The 25,476-nt window shown below is 37.2% G+C and overlaps 2 protein-coding genes across 3 annotated transcripts in view; one reads left to right on the top strand and one right to left on the bottom strand.

The window, feature by feature from the left end:
- Nucleotides 1–2,271, top strand: part of KIAA1217 — a 232,825-nt gene extending 230,554 nt beyond the window's left edge. Inside the window, exon 19 of the mRNA XM_083376374.1 lies at nt 2,025–2,271. Coding sequence (XP_083232500.1) covers nt 2,025–2,030 — 6 coding nt within the window. The 3' untranslated portion in view covers nt 2,031–2,271. The remainder of the gene's footprint in view (nt 1–2,024) is intronic.
- Nucleotides 2,272–7,999: 5,728 nt separating this feature from the next.
- Nucleotides 8,000–21,548, bottom strand: FAM133B (family with sequence similarity 133 member B). 2 transcript variants are annotated; one of them, XM_083376381.1, is made up of 11 exons: nt 21,440–21,548; nt 18,557–18,654; nt 17,650–17,728; nt 16,876–16,950; nt 16,687–16,719; nt 16,386–16,454; nt 14,162–14,257; nt 13,772–13,819; nt 11,244–11,339; nt 10,818–10,862; nt 8,000–9,802 (listed from the first exon to the last, which is right to left on the bottom strand). In XM_083376381.1, the coding sequence occupies exons 1-11, from the start codon at nt 21,461–21,463 to the stop codon at nt 9,680–9,682; spliced, it is 786 nt and encodes a 261-aa protein (XP_083232507.1). In that variant the 5' UTR covers nt 21,464–21,548; the 3' UTR covers nt 8,000–9,679. The 2 variants fall into 2 exon arrangements, with proteins under 2 accessions (XP_083232507.1, XP_083232506.1); XM_083376380.1 differs by having other exon boundaries at nt 21,230–21,444.
- Between the last annotated feature and the right edge of the window lie 3,928 nt (nt 21,549–25,476).

Below are 25,476 nucleotides of genomic sequence, written 5' to 3'. Positions count from 1 at the left end.
TGTTAATTGTTTTTATACTGAGTTTTTATCTTTATAAGCCACCCTGAGTACTGAATGAGTTGGGTGGCCATATAAATTTCCACAAATAAACAAACCAACAAACATATGTTCTAACTCAGCTTTCACAAGTAATGAGAAACTGCTTACTCACAAGTAAAACAAACCTCTTTTATTAAAACAGGACAAGAACAATCTTTGTTCACATTGGATAGACAAAACCAAAAAGTAGTAGTCACAAAGGAAAGTCTTTTCCCATTCTGACACAGGGCAGGAACAGTCTGTTCACTTGAGAACTCCATATAGAAAGCTTTTCAAGGATTAATCCAAGCAGAAACAGTCCCTGTTCACACTGGATGAGCAAATTCACTACCTATTACTTCCCAGCAGGGAGACTGTTGTAGCGTGGGCGACCGCGTGGAGACAATGAGGAGACAGCATAATACATAATGCCTTTATTGATTACATGCTGGAACTGGATGCCCCCACCCCTGGTGCCCCTTATATGTAACTAATGCCCCTGAAGTCAGCCAACCTGGTTGCTCCGTGTTCCCGCCAGCCAGGTGACACCCAACCCGGTGTCCTATATTTCCCACTGGACAGGTTGACCAATCAGGTCGCCTGACCAATGCCACCTGGTGTTATGGTGGCATACACAACAGAGACTCAGTTGGCACCTCAAATACAGAGCAAGTAGTCCCAACAAACCTGATTCTAGCAAAGAAATCCAACTTGCTTGATGTACCCAGGAAAACAAACGGTTGTCTGCAACAACAGGCCACTCCCAAACTTCTACTATTTATTTCCCAGCAGGGACTGCCTAGAATCTACGTCTTCTTTTCCCTGAGAGCCGGCTTATTGCCTTCTGTTGCTCTCCTCTTCTCTCTGTGCATGTGCGCATCTGGGAGAGGCCCCTTCTGTTCCTCCCCCTCACTCAGTTCAGACCCTGAAGACAGCAGCCTCTCCACCTGGGTGCAGACAGATGGACCCGGCTCTGCATCGGCCTCTGATTCTGCTTCCTCATCAGAACCTTCCAAAGGTTCCAAAGTTGACCCAGGCTCCCCCTCCCCCTCCTCCTCATCTGACTCTGTTGCTAGCTCTGCTGTCAGCCAACGGATCACAACACTATCCCTCACCGCAGGACCCTTTCCCCGGGTCAGACAAATCTGTCTGTGACCATGAAGAGAATTAATTGTGGAATGCCTGCACTATAGCAAGAGCATGCACAATGGCCGCGTCCTCCCATGTAAACTACATAGTCCTTCCACTCAATCAGAAACTGGAACTGGCCTTTCAGCCAACGTGAGTCTTGGATGGTGACCTCATACTCAAAAGAGCCATCTCCATCATGTGGTTCAGGTGGGGGATGTTCTGGTCAGCGGAGCAGACAGGCCGGTTGTTCTGAAACGAGGGACCGGTGGAAGACTGGATGTACCTTTAGCAAGCGTGGCAAAGTCAGGCGATAGGCAACCGGGTTAATGACAGCTTCGATGGGGAAAGGGCCTAGGTACCAGCGATCCAATTTCTTGACAGGACAGTCTGATAGAAGGTGCCTGGTTGACAGCCATACCTGATCTCTCACAGGCAAAGCTGGCATATCATGCTGAGACTGATCAGCGACTATTTTATAATCCACCTTGGCTTTATCCAGTTGCCATCGCACCAACTGATAGACAGCCTGTAACTTGGCAAGATAGTCATTAGCTGCAGGAACTGATGAGTCAAGCTGCGTGAGGGGAAAAAACCAAGGATGATACCCAACATTGGCCAGGAAAGGTGTCATCTTCGTGGAGGTATGCTGCGAGTTGCTGAAAGCAAACATGGCCACTGCAAGGTAGTCTGTCCAATTGTCCTGTTTCTGATTCATGAAGCAGCGAGAATAGTGAAGGATTTTTTGCCCTTCAGACAGAGTGGATTGATGGTCACCATGTGAGCTCAACTTGCCTCACCCGCCAATTTCACAACAAATACCCTAACAAACTCAAATAAGTCTACTGACTAATCCTTACTTTTTTTCTTTCCTTTAGGGCTAGACATTTTCAGGAGGGACAGAATGTCAGGACCACCATTCTACTACACCATGCATTGCTTGCTACCAGCCTGCCATACTCAGCAGGGGAAGTATAAAGGGGGACGAAAAAGGGGGGATTGCCTGAGAAGAATTGAAACTAGGCACTATGCTGTCCCATGAGAACCACCAGCTGTTTCAGTCACATTATAGAATGCAGAACCATCCAACCCACGAAGACTGTTACCCAAACAATTTGTTAGCACCTAATCAGTTAGCGCCGTCATCAACTTCCCTCCACCCTGTGCGTTCCCACAGAGAGGGCCTCCTCAGGGTGCCACCGGTCAGAGAATGTCATCTGGTGGCCCCCAGGGGGAGGTCCTTCTCTGTGGGCGCCCTGGATTTATGGAATCGGTTGCCGGTCGAGCTCCGGATGGCGCCCGACCTTCGCTCCTTCCGACGCAATCTGAAGACTCACTTATTCGAACAAGCCGGCCTGGCCTAATGGGGGATAGGTTGGGATTTTATTGTTGTTTTTAATATATCTATTTATTGTTTTAGTTTGGGCATTTGTTTAATTCTTTTTTAACTTTTGTACCTTTGTATTTTTATATGTTTGCCCTGTTCACTGCCCTGAGTCCCTCGGGAGAAGGGCGGTATACAAATAAAATTATTAATTAATTAATTAATCATTAATTAATTAATTAATTAATTATTAATCGGACACTGGAAAGATAACGGGGGGGAGGTGGGAACAAGGGAAAAATTAACCATATGCTTTGGGCGTGAAAATCCCAGATCCATCTTTGCTTCTTCTGTAACCACTTGGCTTTAGTAAATTGTATTTTTGCTAACAATGGATTCGAGAGTCTGTCTTCTCTAACTAACCAAGCTGGGGCACTTGACAGGATTCAACATATGATGCAACTAGTTGGCATGGCTTCTACAAAAAAGTTTTTTCCCCCTTATAGGAGAAAAAATTGTCAATCTGTATTTTGACAAAGGAAATACAAAAGGAAACACAAAAGGAAACACAAACTAGGGAAAATGCATTTATATGTACTAGGCTTCTTTACAGTAGGTTATTGAAATAATAGTTTATAATAATAGTTTATTCCAAAGCATTTAGAACCAAAAGAGATTAGTTTTGAGGAAAATTCCAAGAACCTAAGACAGATTATTGAAGAGAGGTTCAAACAAATCTGTTCAACACTAAATAATAAAGCTAGTTTTGTGAGAAAACAGCCACTCTGGACAGATGATCAGTGGAGCTGGTAAAAAGAAGGCATGCTCAAAGACATATAACAAAGCAAAAAGGAGTATGGAGGGTTTTGAAGACCAGGATAAAGTATTACTATTAAATATTTGATAAGGATTTAAAAATGGAGGAATCTCTGTTAAAGATGTTTTTCTAGAATGCATGTGATTAATTTCTGGCTGTTCATTTGATAATTAGAAAAAATACTACAAGCTAAAGATTGAATGTAAAATACAATTATTTTCTATATCAATTTAAATTCTTTTAATCTTTATTATTTTCTGTAACTATTTCCTTTTCTAAGTGGAAATGTTTTATCTTGAAGTTCAAACCTTTATCTTAAGTGAACATTTTACTCACATCTGTATCTGTCCAATTTATGACTCAAAAGATTACACTTGTAACATGCTCATATTTGCAAAACTGTATTACCATCAATCCTCCTGTATAAACATTTCTTTTCCTTGATGTCTAAAGCTACCTGAAGCTACTGTATATATAAACAGTGACACAGATTTAGCATAATAATGGCCTGATAAACAGGCTGCTTTGCGTACATCCTACTGCACTCAATATTTTCTGTAAGAGCAAATGCCATGTGTGTGTGTATCACGTTTTGACAGATTTTGCAAATTTTGTATATGAAACAAATCTGAATTCAACATTTCTAAATGGAATATTGTGACTTTTAATTTTAAATTTTAAAAATTAAAAATTAAATTATTTTTTTTATTTTAATCCAGCATCCTTCCTGTTCTTTTTCCTATCCATCCTGATGATATCAGGATAATTCAAAGGGATGTTCATTCTGAATATTTTATTTGACCTGTAATAAAGATATCAGAAGCCATTGCAAAAACTTCCTGAGAGAACTAGAACAGAGAAGGTAAAAGACCAATTATATGGTACACCCTGCCATACGTTTTAGAAGCAAAACGCGGCTTCCAAAAACTGCAAGTGGACAATAATAGCACACTGCCCAGAGGCTACCATAGGAGGACAAATTATGCATTGTAAGGATCACTTGGAGGTGGGAGATACTTCTAGTGTAATTTACCTGATCCCCTGCATGGATGGCCCCTGAAACTATGTAGGACAGATGGGGAAAAAGCTAACCATCAGACTGCAAGAACAAAAGGGAGTTGTCAGATGATGAGACCCGAATTCATTAGTAGCCTCACATTGCAATGAACAAGGACACACATTTAATTTCACAGCTACTAAGATTGTTGGCCATGGAAGTACAAAGATAACCAGGGAAATGATTGAAGCCTGGGAAACGGGCCCCTTGTCAGTTAACAGGAATGCTGATTTACAGTTGCAAGAAAAAGTATGTGAAGAACCCTTTGGGATTACGTGGAGTTTTGCATGAATTGGCCATAAAATGCGCTCTACAGTAAACGTCATGTAAGTCACAACAATAGAAAAACACAGTCTGCTTAAAATAATACCACACAAACATTAGCTGTTGTCATGTTTTAATTGAACATAAGATGGAAACATTCACAGTGCAGGGTGGAAAAAGTATGTGAACCTTTGGACTTAATAACTGGTTGACCCTCCTTTGGCAGCAATAACCTCAACCAAACGTTTCCTGTAGTTGCAGATCAGACCTGCACATCGTTTTGGAATAATTTTGGACCACTCCTCTTCACAAAACTGTTTCAGTGTAGCAATATTCTTGGGATGTCTGGAGTGAATCGCTCTCTTAAGGTCATGCCACAGCATTTCAATCGGGTTGAGGTCAGGACTCTGACTGGGCCACTCCAGAAGGCGTATTCTGTTCTGTTGAAGCCACTGTTTTGTTGAATTACTTGTATGCTTTGGGTCATTGTCCTGTTGCATCACCCATCCTCTGCGGAGCTTCAGTTGGCGGACAGGTGGTCGTACGTTTTCCTGCAAAATGTCCTGATAAACTCTGGAATTCATTTTCCCATCAATGACAACAATCCGTCCAGGCCCTGAGGCAGCAAAGCAGCCCCAAACCATGATGCTCCCTCCACCATGTTTTACAGTGGGGATGAGGTTTTGATGTTGGTGTGCTGTGCCTTTTTTTCTCCACACATAGTGTTGTGTGTTTTTCCCAAACAACTCAATTTTGGTTTCATCTGTCCACAGTATATTTTGCCAGTAGTGCTGTGGAGCATCCAGGTGCTCTTTTGCAAACTTCAAACATGTTGCAATATTTTTTTTGGACAGCAATGGCTTCCTCCGTGGTGTCCTCCCATGTACTCCATTCTTGTTTAATGTTTTCCTTATTGTAGATGTGTCAACAAAAATGTTAGCATGTGCCAGATTTCTGTAGGTCTTTAGCTGACACTAGGATTCTTCTTTACCTCATTAAGCATTATGCGCTGTGCTCTTGCAGTCATTTTTACAGGATGACCACACCTAGGGAGAGTAGCAACAGTGCTAAACTTTCTCCATTTGTAGACAGTCTGTCTTACCGTGGACACATGAACATCAAGGCTTTTGGAGATACTTTTGTAACCCTTTCCAGCTTCATGCAAGTCAACAAGTTTTGATCGTAGGTCTTCTGAGAGCTCTTTTCTGCAAGGCATGGTTCACATCACAGTGCTTCTTGAGACCAGTAAACCCAAAACAGGTTTGTTTTTAAAGGGTAGGACAGCTGTCAGCAACACATCCAATATCATCACACTGATTGAAGTCAAGCTTGGCTCACTCCTGGCTCCAATTGGCTCTTGGAGAAGTCATTAGGCTAGGGGTTCACATACTTTTTCCACCCTGCACTGTGAATGTTTACATGTTATGTTCAATTAAAACATGACAACAGCTAATGTTTGTGTAGTATTATTTTAAGCAGACTGTTTTTCTATTGTTGTGACTTACATGACGTTTAGAGCGCATTTTATGGCCAATTCATGCAAAACTCCACATAATCCCAAAGGGTTCACATACTTTTTCTTGCAACTGTATCATCAGCTTAACACAGGCATGTCACTCACGACATCACGTGACGTCGTGCAACGTATCGTGACTTTTTCCCCATTGCCGGCAATGGGGTGGGCACGGTTTCAGCATGATACATCCAGCTCAGGGGCCGGCAGTTTGACATGCCTGGCTTAACAAGTATTTAGGAGCTGAGGGCTTGGCAACACAAGAAAACAACAGCCAAATGCCAGCCATCAACACACCAATCAGCCAGTAGGAAGTCACCACATAAATACGACTCATAGAAGAACCCAAAGCACATATCCCAGTAGAGAGAAGTTCCCTGAAGAGGGGCTCCAGCATAGGTCTGAAAGCTCAGAAGAATAAACTTCTGATCCTGGTGACTGACATAGATTCAACCTTGCATCATTATCCTGGGACACATATTTGCCTTCATTTGTAAAGATATTACTCTATAAAAACACATTCGCCTATTCTTTCAAGACTTCATATGAACTACTTTGCTCATTTTGCTTAAATGCTGAAAAATTCATCCCAATCTGGGATTTTTCCTTCCTTTCTTAGGCATGCGTAAAGACTGGAAGAAGTATCTTTCATCAACCCTATTGTACACTCTTTATATAATATCTGTTGCTATAATTTAAAGAAATGTTGATACAAACTTTCCAAGCAATAACAATACAAATTATTCCACCAATCTTTTTCTCCTTAACAGGGCATTTTTTGTCATAGAACGCATGGAACGGCATTACAGCACCTTTTTTCAATGGAATTTGTGGAACTAAAAAAAGTTCAGTCAGACCTTCCAACTTCTTGCGGGGAAAAAAAAGATCTCACAAGGAGTTGGAAGGTCTGACTGAACTTTTTTTAGTCCTACAAATTTTGTTTCCCTGTAGCCGAAGAGAAACACGCCAGAGCTGGAAAGCAGGTTAGCAACTCGTTTTTTACTCAGCATGTCCTTGGTCTCTTTAAGCTTCTGGATGGCCTCCTGGGGAGAAAGCCCCTTCCCGCCGCCTTTCTCCCCCAGGCTGATCCCGAACAACTTCCCCAGCAGCCCAGACATAACTGGACCTCGTGCAAGGAGAGCGACTGACCAAGAACCCCAGCCCGGAGGAAGTAAGGAAAACGGGGAGGGGAAGGAGGGTCTCTAGAAGATGCTGTGGTTGCTCCCAAGGTGCTGAGATAGACGTGGTGGTGAAAGGTGATCCCTGTGGTCCCCTCCTGCCATCGAACAGTCAATCAGGTTAACTGGCTGCACAGGCCAAAGGCCCGACACTGACCGCTCTTGAACCAGTCCTTGGCAGCGCATCAGCCCCAAGAGCCCCCCGACTGACTCATGGCCCATCGTAGAACTGCCCCTGATCCTATATGTCACTCTTAACAGCTATGGCAATAGTGGTAACCCCTCCCGTCTTTCCTCTCGGCTCAGTGGGTGTAAATAACCAGCGAAGTCTGCCAGGAGTTGTAGTGTTGTTTGAGAAGGGACACTATTGCATAAATATGCTTAGACACACAGTATTATTCTTGTTTTGTCAGTTCCTGAGTCGTCGTAATAGTTTCATCCCCTCCCATCCACCTTAGCATGGCAGTCCGACTCGGGAGGGGAGCAAAACCAAGGAATGGCCTGGGGGCTGAGTTCCAGCACCATTTTTCTTACAAAAAAAGCACTGCTTCTTAAAAATTTACTTAGTAAGAGGCTGAAAAAGCAAATATTACCCAGTAATTTTAGTGCTTCTTTACATAAAATGGTAAATGTGTATATTCACTGTGAATGTCACAGCCTCTTTACGGTCTCACATCTAGAGGTATTTATTAAAGTACACACTTTATTGCTAGAGAAGCTAAAACAATACACATATAATCCAGACCAAAGAAACTTTTAAAACATTGTCTTTACAAAATGTCTGGCAGTTTGTGTATATCAGAACATCTTTGTAAAATAAATCTACCATTGAACTTATAAAGAATAAAAACAGTTTCAATATGAAGCTGTCTGATAACATCACTGTTCAGCTTTTTACATGCTAAATATTTTCAGCAGCTGTACATTAATATAAGGATGATGTGATGTTGCATGTGAAACAGTTAATTAAAAATTATTTCTGATAGTTAAAAACACTGATAATTATATTCCTTAATTATATATAACAGTACAAAATCATGCAGTATAACTCTAAGTATATTAAGAATAATGATTTGAAAAAAATAACAAAAAACTATAGTTAAAATCAACGTCACTAGATAATGGTGATGCATACTATCTCAGGCCCCAGTATTGTTTTAATTCAGTGGTAATAAAATCCTTACATATTAGATTGGTACTTCTTCTATTCCAGTAGCAGAAAAGCAGAAAAGCAGAAAAAACCTTAGATGAGAATATTAAAATAGTTTTTTCCCCTTTCTTACTCATGTATAAAGAATAGTGTCTTATATCTGAAGTTAAAATGAGGGTAACTGAATTGTTAGTCTCCACCTTCACTTATTCCTAAACTATGGACACTTTTCTCTGTACCTAATACCAATACTAGAAGTGAACATGCCCAAACGAAAAAGAATGTCCTCTTTTCATTTTTAGAAATATCATCCAAGCATGTATTTCATCATTAGAATTACATCATCCTGGATGAAAGATAAAAGTTTATTATACTGTACATAAATAAATAATAGCAGGCTATCATAATCCGCTCAGTTATAATTATTGGCCTAGCTGGTCTTCCACACTTCCATTTACTTTAATGGGACATACTCAGAAAATTCATAGTGGATTTTCCCTTAAATTCTTAAAGAAAAAGACGGCAGTTTATATCATGGAAAGTTTATAATCATGGAAACATTAACAAAACTGTATTATTTTTGTCAAATCAAACTATGTGCTCTAATTAACTTCAACCCAAAAACACAAGCACAAAATTATATTACACATATCTAAAAAAATTAATATTTGTATATATTAATGCTACATTCATGTTCCAAAAATGGTATCAGTAAAAATGAAGTATCACAGGAGTTGCTAAATGACATTTGATTCTGTAAAGGAATTTTGCAAGTGTCTTTGTAATAGAAAATTAAGTTTTATTAATAGTCTGTTAAAATAAAAACACCCAAATTCAACTTTGGTTTATAGATACAGGCCTCCTGATGCATCTTTGTCCACAGGGAGTTGCGTCATTCATTACAACAATGAAACTGATTGACATCTGCATATCAGATCACATGCACATATCCATGAATAAAGTAGGCAAAACCTTTTGGCATCCATCCAGTTTTACACTACCGCTCAATCATGTAAACCATGGGAAGGGTTTCTTTCAAATATGTCCTATCCGCTACTGGAGGGCTAGAGAGGGGTATTATATGTATAATAAGCATCAGGCAACAACAATGGCTATTTCCAGCCCAATGGTACTGGGCAAGCTGAATGTCTAGATTTGTTAACATACAGGAGAGCTCATGCAGTTGGCAGATTTGATCATCATTTTCACAATTTGCAAGTCTCTATAGTCTCATTGCACTTTTGACGAAAGAAAAACTTGACTTAAGTATTTTGGATGAGAGCTTGAACTTGCTGTTTTCTTCTTCTTCTTTTTGCTGTGCTTCTTGTGTTTCTTCCGCTTTTTTGTTTTATCCTTTAAAAAGGGGAAATATCAAAAATGATTGTTATATCCTGAAACTACCTAATTCCAATTCACGTTTTGTCTCTCCAAATGCATTTTCAAGGCAACGATTAATTAAAGCCACTGAATATCATAAGCCAGCCCATCTAGATTAAGAACAGCAAATACCACCCTACTGGAAGGTTTACAGAAGGCACTGTCCACATATTTATCTCTAGAGTTGTTCTTCTTTATATATAAAGTTCTAACTTTTAATTCCTCATATCACATTTCATTAATTTGAAGGGGGGAAAAATTCCAAGAAAGCTAGTTTATAATTTGTTGCCAAGTGATATTAGCAAGACTATATTAAACAATGTGATTTGAGTTTTTTAATTCATCCTATATCTTATTACCTGCTTAGGACTATTGTATTTAGGGGGAAAATAATATTTTCTTAATCTCTAGAATCAATCGTTTAAATTTAATACTGTAATGCTCATGCTAGCATAATGCCTAGTACATTTACTCCAAGGGGAATTAAGTATCTATCTATTGTGCACATTATGTAATAGTTGAAAATCAGTCAATTATTGATATAGTAAATATCAAATATAGCATAGCAGTGTTTCAATATCTCAGGGGCTGCCACAAAGAAGAGTCAAGCTACTCTCCAAAGCACCTGAAAGCAGGATAAGAAGCAACGGATGGAAACTAGTCAAGGAGAGAAGCAACCTAGAACTAAGGAGAAATTTCCTGACAGTTAGAACAACTAACCAGTGGAACAACCTGCCTCCAGAAGCTGTGAATGCTCCAACACTGGAAGTTTTTAAGAAGAGACTGGACAGCCACTTGTCCGGAATGGTATAGGGTTTCCTGCCTGAGTAGGGGGTTGGACTAGATGACCTCCAAGATCGCTTCCAACTTTATTATTATTATAAAGTTACAAGAAACTCAGAGCAATTGAGATAGGGAGGCTGCCCCAGCATATATACATGCTGATAAAAAAATGGAGTTTAAAGTTCTTAGACAGATAAAATAAGCTTACATTTTTCTCTTTTTCTTCACTATTTTTCTTCTTTTTTGCTTGTACCTAAATGAGAAGAAGCAGAATACACATTTTACAAAAAGGCTGAAAAACTGAAATAGCAATCACAATAGAATTGTTGCTTAATTATAATTTGGGGAAAAAGGGTTACTTCTCCAATATCTATTTTGTACTATCTGGCAACTGCCTGTTTTCTAATCCTGCTGTCATGCCTAAACTTTTCAGGAACATCACAGCCAACAGTTTGGAGCTCTACAATCTAGAAAGAACTATGTAAGAAAGATCTTTGTGGTTCTCTTATTTCACAATCATCTGAAGCAGCACATATGGGAAAAATGGACCAAAATTTCCACATATGCATATGAATGGAGACCTTGGCGAACATTTTTATCTAGTGTAAATGCTTTACTTTATAGTTAGACTGACCTCCTCTGTTTGAATCGATTCCAATGAAGAGTCTGATGGCAATAATTCTTCCATATGATCTGCTTTTATTCTTTTCCTAACAAGACTTTTGGAATCCTAGGTAAGATTAAAATAATTAGTTATGGTCACTTAAAAATCACATTTCCTCTGATAAAGAATAGTCCCTTTCTTCAACTTTCTTGTTCTTCACCATTGCCAGATCTTGTTATCTGTTCTTTTGTTTAATGCACTGACTACATGATACTTTGAAGAACAAAAAAGAGACACAACAAGTATTACATGGCTAGCACAGAGAGAAGGGGGGGGGAGAGAGAAGCACACAAAGCAAGCAAAGTAAATAACAACAAAGAAGTCTGGCCAATAGCTAAGAGCAGGAAAATTGAAGAGACAGAATGATTCTGGCTGTATAAGACCAACTCTTAAGAAAAATGTATACACAGCCAGAATTCAGAAAATAGTAACAGACAGCAAAATGCTACCTCTGCAAAGAAGCTGAAAAACAGCAACCACCTAGTTAGCTGCTGCAAGAAGACTGTGCAGACTTATAACAGCATGACAAAATATCAACAATAAACAACTGTTGATAAGAAAGACTAAAACGTCTGAATAATGGACATCACAATACCTGGAGACAAAGTAGAAGAGAAAGAACTGGAGAAAATTACAAAATACAAACACCTGCAAACAGAAGTAGAATGACTATGGCAAAAGAAAGCAAAGACAAGACCAAGAGTAATAGGTAGCTTGGATGCAATCCCCATACCTCTGGAGCATACTTAAATACCATCAGCATTGACAAAATCACCATTAGTCAATTGCAAAAGGCACCTTTACTTGGAATAGCTTACATCCTGCAACAGTACCTTTAACAGTACCTTCAAATAAACACATCTGCCTATCCCAGATCCTTGGGAAGGATTGATAAGTTGATAAAAATGCCAAATCCAATCTAAACATCTGGCCGACTGTGCAATCTAACATAACAATGATTTCCAAATATAAACGAATACATTTTTGCCATATACCGTATTTTTCAGACCACAAGACGCACTTTTCCCCTCCCAAAAGTGGGTGGAAAAACGAGGTGCATCTTATGGTCCGAAGGTAAGCGAAAACACTTGTCTCCCGTTCAGTCAACGCAGTCCATCAGCTCCATTGGAGAGATGTGATTGAATGAAGACATGGAATTCTCCGCCCCGCCCCTGTGACTGGTCGGCAGGGGAGGAAATACGGATGTGCCTGCCATGCCTTCTGACTGCCTCCCCCTCCCTGCGCACGAACATTTTCTTTCTTTTACCTCGCTGCTAAAGAAATAGTTTTTGCTAAACTAAACCTCATAGGCGACTTGCCCCAACAAAGCCGCGAGGAGTTGTCCCTGCAGGTTTCTCTGTGAAGTTTATTGGAAGTGATTTCCCATTTGCAAGATAATACTGCTAATTGTTTGAAATTGCTTTGGCATCTTAGAAAACCTATTCAGGAAAAAGAAACTACTGGTACCTACCTACTTACCTTTCTTTCTTTCTTCCTCCCTCCCTCTCTTCCTTCCTTCCTTCTCTCTCTCTCTTCCTTGCTCCCTCCATCCTCCCTCCTTTCTTTCTTCCTCCCTTCTTTCTTTCTTCCTTCTTTCTTTCTTTCTTTCTTTCTTTCTTTCTTTCTTTCTTTCTTTCTTTCTTTCTTTCTCTCTATCTCTCTCTTTCTTCCTCCCTCCCTCCCTCCTTCCTTCCTTCTCTCTCTCTCTCCCCTCCTTCCTTCCTAGTATACCGGTACTATTTGGTTCAGAATATATTTTTTTTCTTGTTTTCCTGCTCTAAAAACTGGGTGCATCTTATGGTCAGGTGCCTCTTATGGTCCGAAAAATACGGTAACACACCATATTTAACTATGGTTGAAAAGAAAAAGTACGGATAATTGATGTGACAATATCAGGGAACAATAAAACAGAAGACAAAGAATTGGAGATTACAAAGTATCAAGATTCAAAAATCAAAACTGGAAGATTATGGCATAACTAGCAATGGTGGTCCCAATGGTTACAGGGACATTGTGTGCCCTACCAAAAAGCCTTGGATGATACTGATAAAATCTGCACATTGTCAACATTTTCATCTAATTATACAAGACCATATTGCTTGGATCTGGACATATACTATGCCAATACATTATGACAACCTAAGTTCTTGAAAAGAATCTGATGCAAATGAAGGCCAACACCAACTAAAAGATTGGCAGCTATGATGTCATCTTTTTATTTAAGAACAAAATCAAGACTAATTGCTGATTGTATGACCAACTATAATAATAAAAATATATTTAACATTAAATTAAATTAGTAAATTCTTAGAGGTCAACTGTTAGGTTGATCAGGTTTTGGAATTAGTTTGCCTAACAACCAGCAATTTTAATGCCGAACAGCTGTTAATTTCAGAGTTTTTTTTTACAATTAGACAACTAAGAATTTTCATTTAGTTATTCTATAATTACAAATTTATTTTCAAGGAATTTTTAAAAGTACTATGAAACTGTTTTACCTTGTCTCTTTCATAATCTTCCTTTGTCCGTTTAGTTCTTAAGCTATCCTAAACAATAAAAAGTAGATATGATTAAAAAACAGCATTAATGACAGCTTACACTTAAATTTGCGTCTGTATAAGCAAATAGTGCAGAAGTAATGGCAACTGGTATTCTGGAAATGGAATAATCAAAACAGAGCTTGCAGTGAAAAATAAAACAGGTATGTGTTATTGTTGCAATAGAGCAAGTAGAGCCGGCAAAGCAAACATTGCAGCAGTTTAAAACAAAGCACAGGGATCCAAATTTCATTCATATTCCACATATGCATTTCTGCTACCACTGCACTCTAATCAGTGTGAAAAGTTTCATTCATAAATTAGGTAAGGATAGCATTTTTCTTACTTTACCTTGCTATCTGAATCAGAGTTTGAACTAGAGCTTTCAGATGACTTCTGTAGGGAGCAATATTTTTTTTTCTTTCTCTTTTTTCCTTGTTTCTTATCCTAATCACGAATATGATAAGAAAATTATTAGATTTTGTTCAGATTAAGTCATTTCAGACATAAAGCATAAACGTATATTCTTAATGACTAGCCACAGGAATAACTGGATTTTATGTTGTCCTTCCCATTTCTATATATTCAAGATAATGTCTTTGTTTAATAAGTCTTTATCAAATATCATTTTAATATTCTGATTTCATTGACTTGTATTCAAAGATCAAAAGCTATGAAGAAAAACAATTTCAGAGAAAAACAAACAAAGCTCAAAAACATTCTTAAAATGAAAATTTTAGAAATTAAATGGAAGCAGTGTTTATTCAAAAGCTCAATATAAGTCATTCTGAATTAAACAGGCATTATATTCCAATAGTAAAAAGAGTGAAATTTGATTTAATTATGTTTATCAATTACATTACTCCAATGAAAAATAAATAGCAAAACATTCTGAATATAATTTTTCATACTTTGGAACTATGATTTCAATCTATCAGAAAAGCAACTAAATTACAATAATAATAATAATAATCAAAAGTCCTGATTCATGAACAAATCTTGCCTAGTTAATAGCTATCGGCCTCAGAGAAGTCATGTTTTTGACCAATTTGAACTAAAGCACCTAAGTCTTTTACTCATGTCCTTTTATACAACCTTTATGTTAAAGAGTTACATTACAGTTAGTAAAGATCAAACAGTAATTTTCTTCATACTTCACAATTCTGCCTTGTGAAAAGCCAAAAGGGATTGGAACTAACATGGTTACCTTCTGTGTTAGAATCTCAGCTGCTACTTCTTCTCTGCCAGGGAATATCAGAAGGCAGAGAATTGATAAAAAGAGAGGATGCTTATCTTTCTAACTAACCAAATGTTTCCATCAAGACTCTTCCAAATTTTTTTCTTTAAGAGATCTATACCGGTTCCTATCACATATGCATGCCAGAATCATGACTAGGAAGCCAATCAAATTTACAGTTCTTCTCTAAAAAATAATCCGTTCTGCTATTAATTCATAATGATTTGTGATATAATAAATCACTCTAGTCTGAGAGCTTATTTTTTTACAATGGTTCAAGGCATCTTTCCATTCTACTAAAAATTCAGTCTTGTAAGGATGCTTAAACACTGTCCACGCTTGTCTACTGGAATAGGAAGTCCTCAGCAATGATGCATGGCATTTTAGAAATTCAGCTGCCTGCTTAATACTGTACATGTACTAGGAGAGCTTCATTTCAACACTGTCCTTTTTTTCTACAAAATTATTCATTTTTGCTGGTATCCACATAAGTTGTTTTATTTTCTATTGAAAAGTAGCACAAGCTGTTTCTGATGTGAAGGTAAAAAATCTTTTAGAAAATTTCTACAAAACTCAATTCAGCAGTTCCAAGGTACAAACAGCCACACAAAAGAGGAGGGAAAAGAAAATAATAAAACTATACTTCAGCCTTTCATACATCTCCCTTTCACTTCCATTGATGTATGGGTGTGAATAGCTTCCTACGTTATCCAGTTACAGAAGTTACAGAAAAGCTTGGATTTTAGCACACTCAAGAAAATAGCTTCTTTATAAATGTCAGCCATTAAATGAATGAACTAAATATATTTTCAAGAAAGGGAAGAATAAACACACACACACACATACATTCTCTCCCACTTTCGGCGACAGTCTTCTGACTGCACCCATAGGAGGTAGTGGGATTTCGTAAGAGTACCCTTTCTTAAGCTGCTACACGGAGGGCTCCTTGCTTTTTCATAAGCAATTATGGGAGGTTAATACAGGATGAAAGATATGGTTTCATCTTCCTCTAATTTTCCTCTAATTCTGTGGAGCAGATTTTCAGAGAATAGAGGTGACAGACATTTACTCCCACTTCAGCCAGCAGATGAATACAATGACTCTGGTACTACTCAACAAACTTAGTGATGCCCTGTCCTTCAGATGGCTTTAAAAAACCATTTTTTTAAAGATGGCTGAGGAATTCTGGGAACTGAAATCCACAAGTCATAAAGTGCCAAAGTTGGGGACCCCTGCCTTGAAAGATTTCCGACATTTCAATGAAAATGACACTGCTTCTCCTCCATTTAGACACCCATTTTGAATATGAAATTATGGAAAGTTACAATTCAGTCTTACCTCATCTTCAACATCAGATGAACTGCTGGAAGAATCAGAGCTTGATGAGGAAGAGGAAGATGGAGACAACTTGACCAAAGACAACAAAACATAAATTTGTGAGATGCAGAATTTGTCAATAGAACAAATTAACCCACGCCCCTGAAATTTATGGATATTATCCAAAGATGCATCACCTGCATTTAAAAACCAATATCAAACATTAATAATAAAAATCCAAAAATCACCCTTTTCCCTTTAAATAAACTATATAACTATCTTAGGTCTTAGGTGTTGAAAAGTAAATGAAATCTTTGCTCACCCTACTGGATTTCTTCTTCTCTTTTTTCTTTTTCTAAAAAAGGATTTTTTTTCATTAATATGTTTGAATGAATTTTTGAAGTGTATTCTATAGCAACAGCCACAATAATTCAGTTAAACCAAAGACTATTGTAACAGGAAATTTTCAAATACCTAGTTCCGCATGGAGGGTATATATGAGGGCATTTACCTCTTTCTTTCTTGAAGTGCTCTCACTTCCACTTAATAATTTCTCTCTATGTTTTTCCAGTTCTTTTTTCCAGTTCTGAAAAACAATTGAAACAATTATGAGTATTTCTCAAGTATCCTTTATGGTCACTAACTCATAATAGCCATTTCTAGAGTTGGGAAATTTGTGTGAAATAATTAGACAAGAATTCTATACTCATTCTTCTGCAACAAAATCCCACTGAATCCATTATTTATTAAATACAATTTATACACTGCCTCCTGTTCACTTTTTTAATAGGATTGTACTATTAGGCTTCATTACAGCGGTAGTCAGTACTGCAACCTAGCCTACTTATAATATGTTGGATGCCACAGAAAGGAGAAACATGCATTTTTGTTTCTATATAGAACAGCAATGTGGCTTTTACAATTGTGCTTTTTTAATTGGTGGATTAATATACCTAACATTTATGGCCAACATTAAGTATTTGAGATGTCTAATATTCAATCACTGTTAAGAGCTGAATATCCAATCACATCTTGTTATTAATCTAGGATGCGCTGGATTAGATTTGCAATCATTGAAAGTTAACTTCTAACATGATAGAACATTGGTTTTTATTGCTAATCACGTCTGCATTTTTGGTATCTTTTGATGTTTCTGCATAAGAAGCAATTAACACTGAACTGTATCTCTTAGTATAAAACTGAATTTTCATTAGCATTATATTAATAGTAATAATAATAGAGATATAAAAACTAAGCTTATGCCTACATTATTCAAATAACAAACCTCATTCATTCTTTCTTCAAATTCTGCTAAGGCCTTGGAACCTTTCTTCTTCTTTTCTAGTTGTTCTTTAACTTCTTCCCTTTAATGAAAAAATGCATAATCTGTAACTGATACATAAGTTTAGATCTGAAAATATTAACTTAGGAATCCTTGATGCCCTCTGACCTTGTTTGGGATTTTCTAGACCTTACATTACCAAACTATGTAACATCATCAGTGCAGATCTTGACTTAAGGAAACTGAAAGAAAACTTGCTCTTTTCTCTGTTTGTGCATCTAAAGTGAAACTGTGGTTTCATGCAACTGTGGTTTCATTCATGAAGAATGCAGCTTCTATCAAATGGAAATGTGCACAAAGCTTTGTGCAACTCATCTAGACCTACATTCAAAAACTGGGCAACCAATAATCTTAAGGGGTGGGATCATAAGTTTAGAGATGAAATTTTATTTATTTATTGAATGTATATGGCTGCCCATCTCGTGTACACAACTCTGGGCACCTAACCATAAATTATGCAGTTGAATTTCCCACATTTGGGGAAACTGCAGGAGACAGTTAATGTGGAATAAAATTGTTAAGCCTCACCCTTTAAAACTTCATGATTGAAGATTTTCACCTGCCAGTTAAAGCCTTAAAGAGTTTCATTTTGCCCTAAAAGACAAAATGTGAAACATCACCCAAAATTTGAGCCTACCCATATTTGGATGAGTTCCAGAAGCCAGAAATGGATGGTGGAAGTCCACATGTGGACTTCAAACGTCATTTTCCTTTTCCTGATTTAATGTCATGCGCGAACCAGTCCATTAATTTGGGGCACAAGTATTACATTAAGGCAAATTTTACTACTTCTCTTTCTTAGTAGAGTATAATCTTATAAAAGGAACAAAGTCATCATTTGCAGACATACCATGTTGGTCTTGGTCTGTTCAAGTAGTCTTGTATTGTAGGTCCTGAAGAGGGAGCAGGACCTCGGGATCTAGCCATTGCTATGGGATTCATATATGCCTTAAATATAACAAAGAAAGAGTGAGACAACCTTAAATTATTCAAATTTGCAACCCTTAAAAATAGTTTTTTTCTGGTAATTTTCAAAAATTACATATTGTCATTTAGCCAATCTATATAAGTTACCAACTTGATAGAATTTTCAAGGTATTGTAAAATGACATTGTTGAGACAACATATTTTGATGGCTTCACTTTTTGATGATGTGTTCAGCTTCCTCTCCAACGGTTATAAAAAGCTAGTATTTAAAGGTATATATTTACTGTCAAACTTTTATATATAAATAAAATGTAATATATTTGTATAAGTAAAAATAACTCTCAGTGATTAATGAAACACACTAGGTCTCATATGGTTATGGCACTTGGGGTGAGGAGGCAGTATTTTGGGATATTTCTTACTCTTAATTTGCCTCAGCAAAAGCTGCGCACAATTGGACTCTGGGAAATCATTCTGCTCAAGAAAAATTGTATGGAACTAACACAGAGGATCATCTAATACTGTAATGTTTAACATCTTATGAGAGGACAGCAACAAAATAAATATTCTTATGGTACCATTAAGACTAATAAAGTTATTGCTAAGCTTGCTAAGAGAATATGGTCTATAAGAGAATGAATGGTTCCTACATTTCCTTATCTTTCACTATGTTATCACATCAATTTTTGATGACCTTTTAAAAATTAGTTACACACTTAAAACATGGACATAATTAAATATGGTGTATATATATATATATATATATATATATATATATATATATATATATATATATATATATATATATATATATATATATATATATATATATATATAAAATTCCATTTATATTCCGCCCTTCTCCGAAGACTCATGGCGGCTTACAAGCTTAGCAGTAGCCTTCATTCTATGTATATGCCTGCTTATTAGGGCTTTCACACACATATATATATATGAAATGAAAGCTGGGGTAGAGATGACTAATTTATTATAGCATAAAATGAGAGGAATGTAGACAACCACTAGGTTTAGCATTACCACCTTTTCAAATCTCTGACATATTTCCTACCTCCCCATGAAATCCAAAACATTTATTTTCAATGTTAGAAACCTTCATCAAAGAACAGTTTGTAGTAAAGTAAAAGAACAGAAAATATTCAATATTGCCATCTCTTAATCTGGATTTTTTAAAATTAAAAAATAGTAAAAGAACTATTAGCATATTAATTAATGAAGCTATTGTATGCAAATATAATCTTGGAAACATATATTTATATTGAAGCATGCATATCTACGGCATATTATTAGCTGCAGATTCAATAGCAAGTTATTATGAAACTTATAAGAAATCACTCTCCTTTCTATTTTTTATCCATAAGGCATTCACTATTTAATATAGACATTATTGTTTCCTATGTACATTATCAGCATGTTTGAACTACCAGTCATTTAATATGGGTTGTTTCTGGATTCTACCCAACTGGATTGTGTTATGGGCCTCGGTAAGCAATCAGAGAATTAAAATATCAAGCTCAGACCCAACTCTCAATAAAAAACACATCTCTTTGTGGAATTTCTTTGCTTTCTATTTTTTATTTTTTTCATCATCTTTTTCTGGCTTAAATAAAATAGCCTCAATGTGACCCTTGTAAGCTAATGTATGAACAAATAATTGAAGTTTTGATTTTAGGCGGAATTTGACTTATTCAAAATGCATCAGGCTATCTATATAATATCTCATTTATAAAATTAACATACAAATCTTTGTCTTAAAGTGGCCTGTTTTATAATAGATTTATTACTGCCTGTATTTATTCAGAAAACAAAGATTATTCACAGAGAGAAATAAGAAACTTCCCACCAGTTTTAACATTTCACTGACAGGGTACAAAGTTTGATAGTGCTTATCTACTGCTAAGAACAACAAATCATCATTCAATGCTATGTCGTTTTTACTTAGGACAAATTACTCATTTCTATATCTTCAGTGTATTCTTAGGAATTTAACAAAATCAAGGAATATAGTCTCTTCAGAGAAATAAGGATGAGCACATTTTTTTCCTAAAAAGTACAGCTAAATAGACAGAGGCCTTAGAAAACTTTTAACTTTCCAGTACTCTTTTAGAAATATCTTACTGCTCAATATATAATATGTCACTCAAGTCTACTTAAACAATCTATACATTTTGATGTGATAATTAAATCATCTTTAAGCATAAAACCAAAAATCCCCCACCAAGATGCAAAACCCCAAAAATAATGGACTTAAGTTTTGAAATACAAAACCTGGGACTCGAGACTATTTTATGATTAAGGACCCAATGCTGAGAAACATACAGGCACACTCCATATATTCATGTAAGATCAGATAATATGCTTATTAAAAATACCAGGTTACTTTTCATTCTGATCACATAATTGAGACGAAAAACCCACCAGATCCACATGTAGTGAGGGGCCCAACTTACTACTCTGATTTCATAACAGAGGAAGAAATGTTTCATGTAGGAAGCCCCCCAAAACTGTCACAGCCACCCACCCTTCCCATTCAGACTTCAAAGCCCGTGATAATCAGAACTATTTTTTAATAGCTCACCACTTTTTTCAATGAAATGAGGAAAGGTCTGCAGGATGTCTGTGACAGACTCTGGCTATTCCTCCCCCCCAACTTCAAAGGTGGTCGCATAGCCACCGTCTCCCTCTGAGTCCTTCATCCCCACCCAGGCTAGTAGGAAAGATTATGTCCCTTCTTCAAAACCCTTGACGTTTCGATCGCGCCTCTAGGAGAGAGACTTAGCTTACGCACCACCCGGTTATCCCTCTTCCCCATGGCGTGCAGGAATCCCGGAACCCCAGCGACGAAAATCAAACCGGCCTAGCCGGAGCCCCTTTCTCTGCTACCCGTCAAGTTTTTAACATCAGATACTACTGAGCATGCTCAGGGACACCGAACATGCTCAGTGACCGCCATTGTAGCCATTTGCCCTTCCTTGTTTGCCCTCACGAGAGGGAGAACGAGAGGGATGAAAGAACTCGGCGTTTAGTATGTGCGGCGGTAGTATGATTTTCTTCATTTTTTAAATACTTACTTCGAACCTAATCTTTAAATAGTTAAAATATTGTATGGAGTAAATGTAGGAAAGGGAATGTAACCGCAAAAGGGCGAAAGAGCCCCAGGATTACAAAAATTGTGGAGAAAGACGCAATGTTCATTTCTTCTCGTTGGTTTTTTTTTTATTATTCGCGGGAGATTCAAAAGGGAGCTCAATCGGTAAAGTGAACATCTATACTTCCTATGACGGTGTAAAATTGTAAAAATGTATACGTAAAAAACACGCACCGTATCACATCATGTATCTTTGTAATGAGGATATAGGTAAAAAATAATTCAATAGAGTAAGGATCTGGGAATAAGTGAACAACTTCAGCTATGAGAAAAACTTAAAACGGTGTTTCTCAGTTTAAAACTTTTATAACATGCTGTTTCCCAGAATTGCCCAGTCAGCTTATTCGCTGGAGAATTCTGGGAGCTGAAGTCCACATATCTTAAAAGGTCCGATATTAAGAAACGGGATGCTTTCTAACAGCCACTGAAGCAAGATGGGCCTACTTCAGCTTCTTTCTGCAGATCTAGGGAGATCTAGGGAGTGGGTTGAAGAACAAGATATTTCCTGCATTGCAAGGTGTTTCTGAATTATAGGCTTTAACTTGCCTGTTACCTACCAAATGCAGAGCATTTATAAGGAAAAGACTGGAGAAGACTGCAAGGGAATATAATGGCAGTCTTCAAATATCTGAAGTGCTGTGATTTAGAAGATAGATGAAGAATTGTTCTAGTTGTTTCATAAGAAAATAACTACCATAGTACACTTGAAGCACAAGGAAGTAGATTTTCATTGGAAATATGCTGGATTGGACTGGACTGGATACCCTTGATAACATCTTGGATCTAGTCTTAGATCTGGTGAGTTCAGACAGACTAATATATCCTATTGTACAATCTCACTAGAAATATTTCAGTTTGCCTTTTATGTTACCTATAGTTGGCAATGACTAAAGGAGTAAAATCCACAGGAACTTCTTTTTTTAGCTTTATGTTAGCTTTATAGATTTTATAAGCAAAGGACAGCCTTTGTTTCAATAATTCATGAAATATTCTAGAGGAAATTAACTACTGCTTTGATTGATCAATGTCTCCTTAAATTACCAGAGTCCTCCTTAAATTATCAGAGGACTGGAAAAGAGCTGATGTAGTTCCCATCTTCAAAAAAGGGGGGGAAAATAGATCCAGGAAACTAGAGACCTATCAGCCTGACCTCAATACCTGGGAAGATTCTGGAAAAGATAATCAAACAATAAATCAGTGAACACCTAGAGGCAAACAAAGTCATTACTAAAAGCCAACATTGGTTTGTTAAAAACAGATCATGCCAGACAAATCTTATTGCATTCTTTGACCAAGTGACAAAATCAGTGGATCAGAGGAATCCTGTGGATATAATTTACTTGGACTTCAGTAAGGCATTTGATAAAAGTAGATCACAACCTGCTACTTGTAAGACAGAAAAATGTGGGTTAGACAGCATCACCATCAGACGGGATTTGTAGCTGGTTGACCGGCCATACTCAGTGTGTGGTCCTCAAAAGAACTGCATCTACGTGGAGGAAAGAGTGTAGTGGGGTGCCCCAGGGCTCTGTTCTAGGCCCAGTGCTCTTCAACATCTTCATCAACAATTTGGACAAGGGGATAGATGGGGAACTCATCAAATTTGCAGATGACACCAAGCTGGCAGGAATAGCCAACACTCCAGAAGATAGGCTTAAGATACAGGAGGATCTGAACAAACTAGAACACTGGGCGCTATCTAACAAAATGAAATTCAGTGGTGAAAAAGTAAAGTTCTATATTTAGGCAAGAAAAACCAAATGTACAGGTATAGGTAGTATCTTGCTCATAGAAGTAGCAACTGTGAATATGAAGAGTCTCTTGGATTGTGGACTATAAATCTAATAAATAAATTCACTGGTGGGGGGAATGTGAGTAAAAAAAAAAAAGAAGTAGCAACTGTGAGAGGGATCTCGGAGTCCTAGTGGACAATCACTTCAATATGAGCCAGCAGTGTGCTGCAGCTGCCAAAAAAGCCAACACAGTGCTAGGCTGCATTAACAGACGGATAGAATCAAGATCACGTGAAGTATTAATACCACTTTACAATGCCTTGGTAAGGCCACACTTGGAATATACATACACACACACACACACACACACATCTGCCACATGGCACTATTAAGGTGAGGGGTTACTACCTAAGTGACTTAAGTGGATCTATCTCTACTATCTCACCTGGCTAGATAAGATTTGGTTGTACTCTAAGAAGACAAGTTAACAGTGATTTAGCATATTGTGGACGTGACTTGCCAGCACTATCTGCCTTTGGCATAGATAAAACTCAGCCTGAATTGAAGCAAAGGAATTTGGGAGTTTGACATTTAAATTGAATCAGTGTTTCCCATGTTTTCTATAGTGTAACCTCATACACATAACTTGACTATCCTGAGATTTTTTTTAATACCCTATATATTTACTCACAGGAGATTATTACTTTGGCATAAACTGGAACACTAACTAGCAGACACAACAAACTTATGTATGAAAGCTGCAGTTATTTTATTCAAATGCCCATTATATATTGTACACTAATAGGGATGAAAATTCACAACCCCAGTTGTCAATAATTTGAACTGCTCCTCTGATTATGAGATTTATGCTCTTCTAATTCTCAGAAGGCTGCAAACTTTTTATCAGTAACCATGGACTCCAGAAACCACCTAGTCCTCCTTCAAATTAATATTTGTAACAATGTGATTTTATTCTTTTATTTAACATATTTGTTTTACTTTGCTTTTATGATTGGTCTTGGACAATGCATGTATACCTTTTAAACCTTATATACCATCTAACTGAGAGAACGGTTGATTAACAACTTGTCAGTTACACCAATGTTATCGTGACCTCTTCCAGGAGCATGGCTGCCTGAGCTCTGCAATATAAACTTCAGACTAAAGAAATAAAATATCATTTGCCAAAAGTGAAAATGTGAAATTAGCAAATCCAAATATAGGTAATCCTCGAGTTATGACTGCAATTGAGCCCAAAATTTCCATTGCTAAATAAGACGGATAAGTGAGCTTTGCCCCATTTGACGAACTTTCTTCCCATAGTTGTTAAGTGAATCACTGTAGTTGCTAAGTTAGTAACATCGTTGTAAATTGAATTTGGCTTCCCCACTGATTTTGCTTGTGAGAAGGTCCCAAAAAGTGATCACGTGACCTGGGACCCTACAACCATCATAAATATGAGCCAGGTGCCAAGCATCCGAATTTTGATCACGTGACCGTGGGGATGCTGCAATGGTTGTAAGTGTGACAAACAGTCATAAGTCATTTTTTTTTCAGAGACATAACTTAGAGCATCACTAAATGAATGGTTCTAAGTTGAGGACTAGCTGCAGGTCATCTTTCATAACCGTCTTGCTGTGATTTTCTCATATCACCCATTAGCAAACTCAGTTCTTACAATAATCATAAAAATAGACTCGGGAACCATGGATCTGGACCAAAATATATCACGAACTGCCTGTTCACTTGCTCCAATGTATTTGTTGAGCAATTCTGGCCCATGCAAAAAAACAAAATGATAAATGTCAAAAAAGTCAAAAGAGCTTTTGCACTAGCAAGTGGTTTTAAATATATAATGATTTAAAATATTTCTAATATACTTTCAAATGTATATTGTTTTAAAATATTTCTATCACTTTTCTACTGTAATATTCAAACTATAAG

The sequence above is a fragment of the Vipera ursinii genome, assembly GCF_947247035.1.
Source record: "Vipera ursinii genome assembly, chromosome: Z".
NCBI classification, from domain to species: Eukaryota; Metazoa; Chordata; class Lepidosauria; order Squamata; family Viperidae; genus Vipera; species Vipera ursinii.
The sequence above is the reverse complement of the archived record's forward strand: the minus strand, read 5'-3'. Positions and strand labels throughout refer to the sequence as shown.

What these genes read in the sequence shown, in the direction of transcription:
- FAM133B (XM_083376380.1), bottom strand. Translation starts at nt 21,319, where the DNA reads ATGCGACCACCTTTGAAGTTGGGGGGGAGGAATAGCCAGAGTCTGTCA. An exon ending in GCACTTCAAGAAAGAAAGAG is followed by an intron (nt 16,720 to 16,875) that starts GTAAATGCCCTC and finishes ATCCTTTTTTAG; the next exon opens with AAAAAGAAAAAAGAGAAGAA. An exon ending in AAGATTATGAAAGAGACAAG is followed by an intron (nt 11,340 to 13,771) that starts GTAAAACAGTTT and finishes AATCTTACCTAG; the next exon opens with GATTCCAAAAGTCTTGTTAG.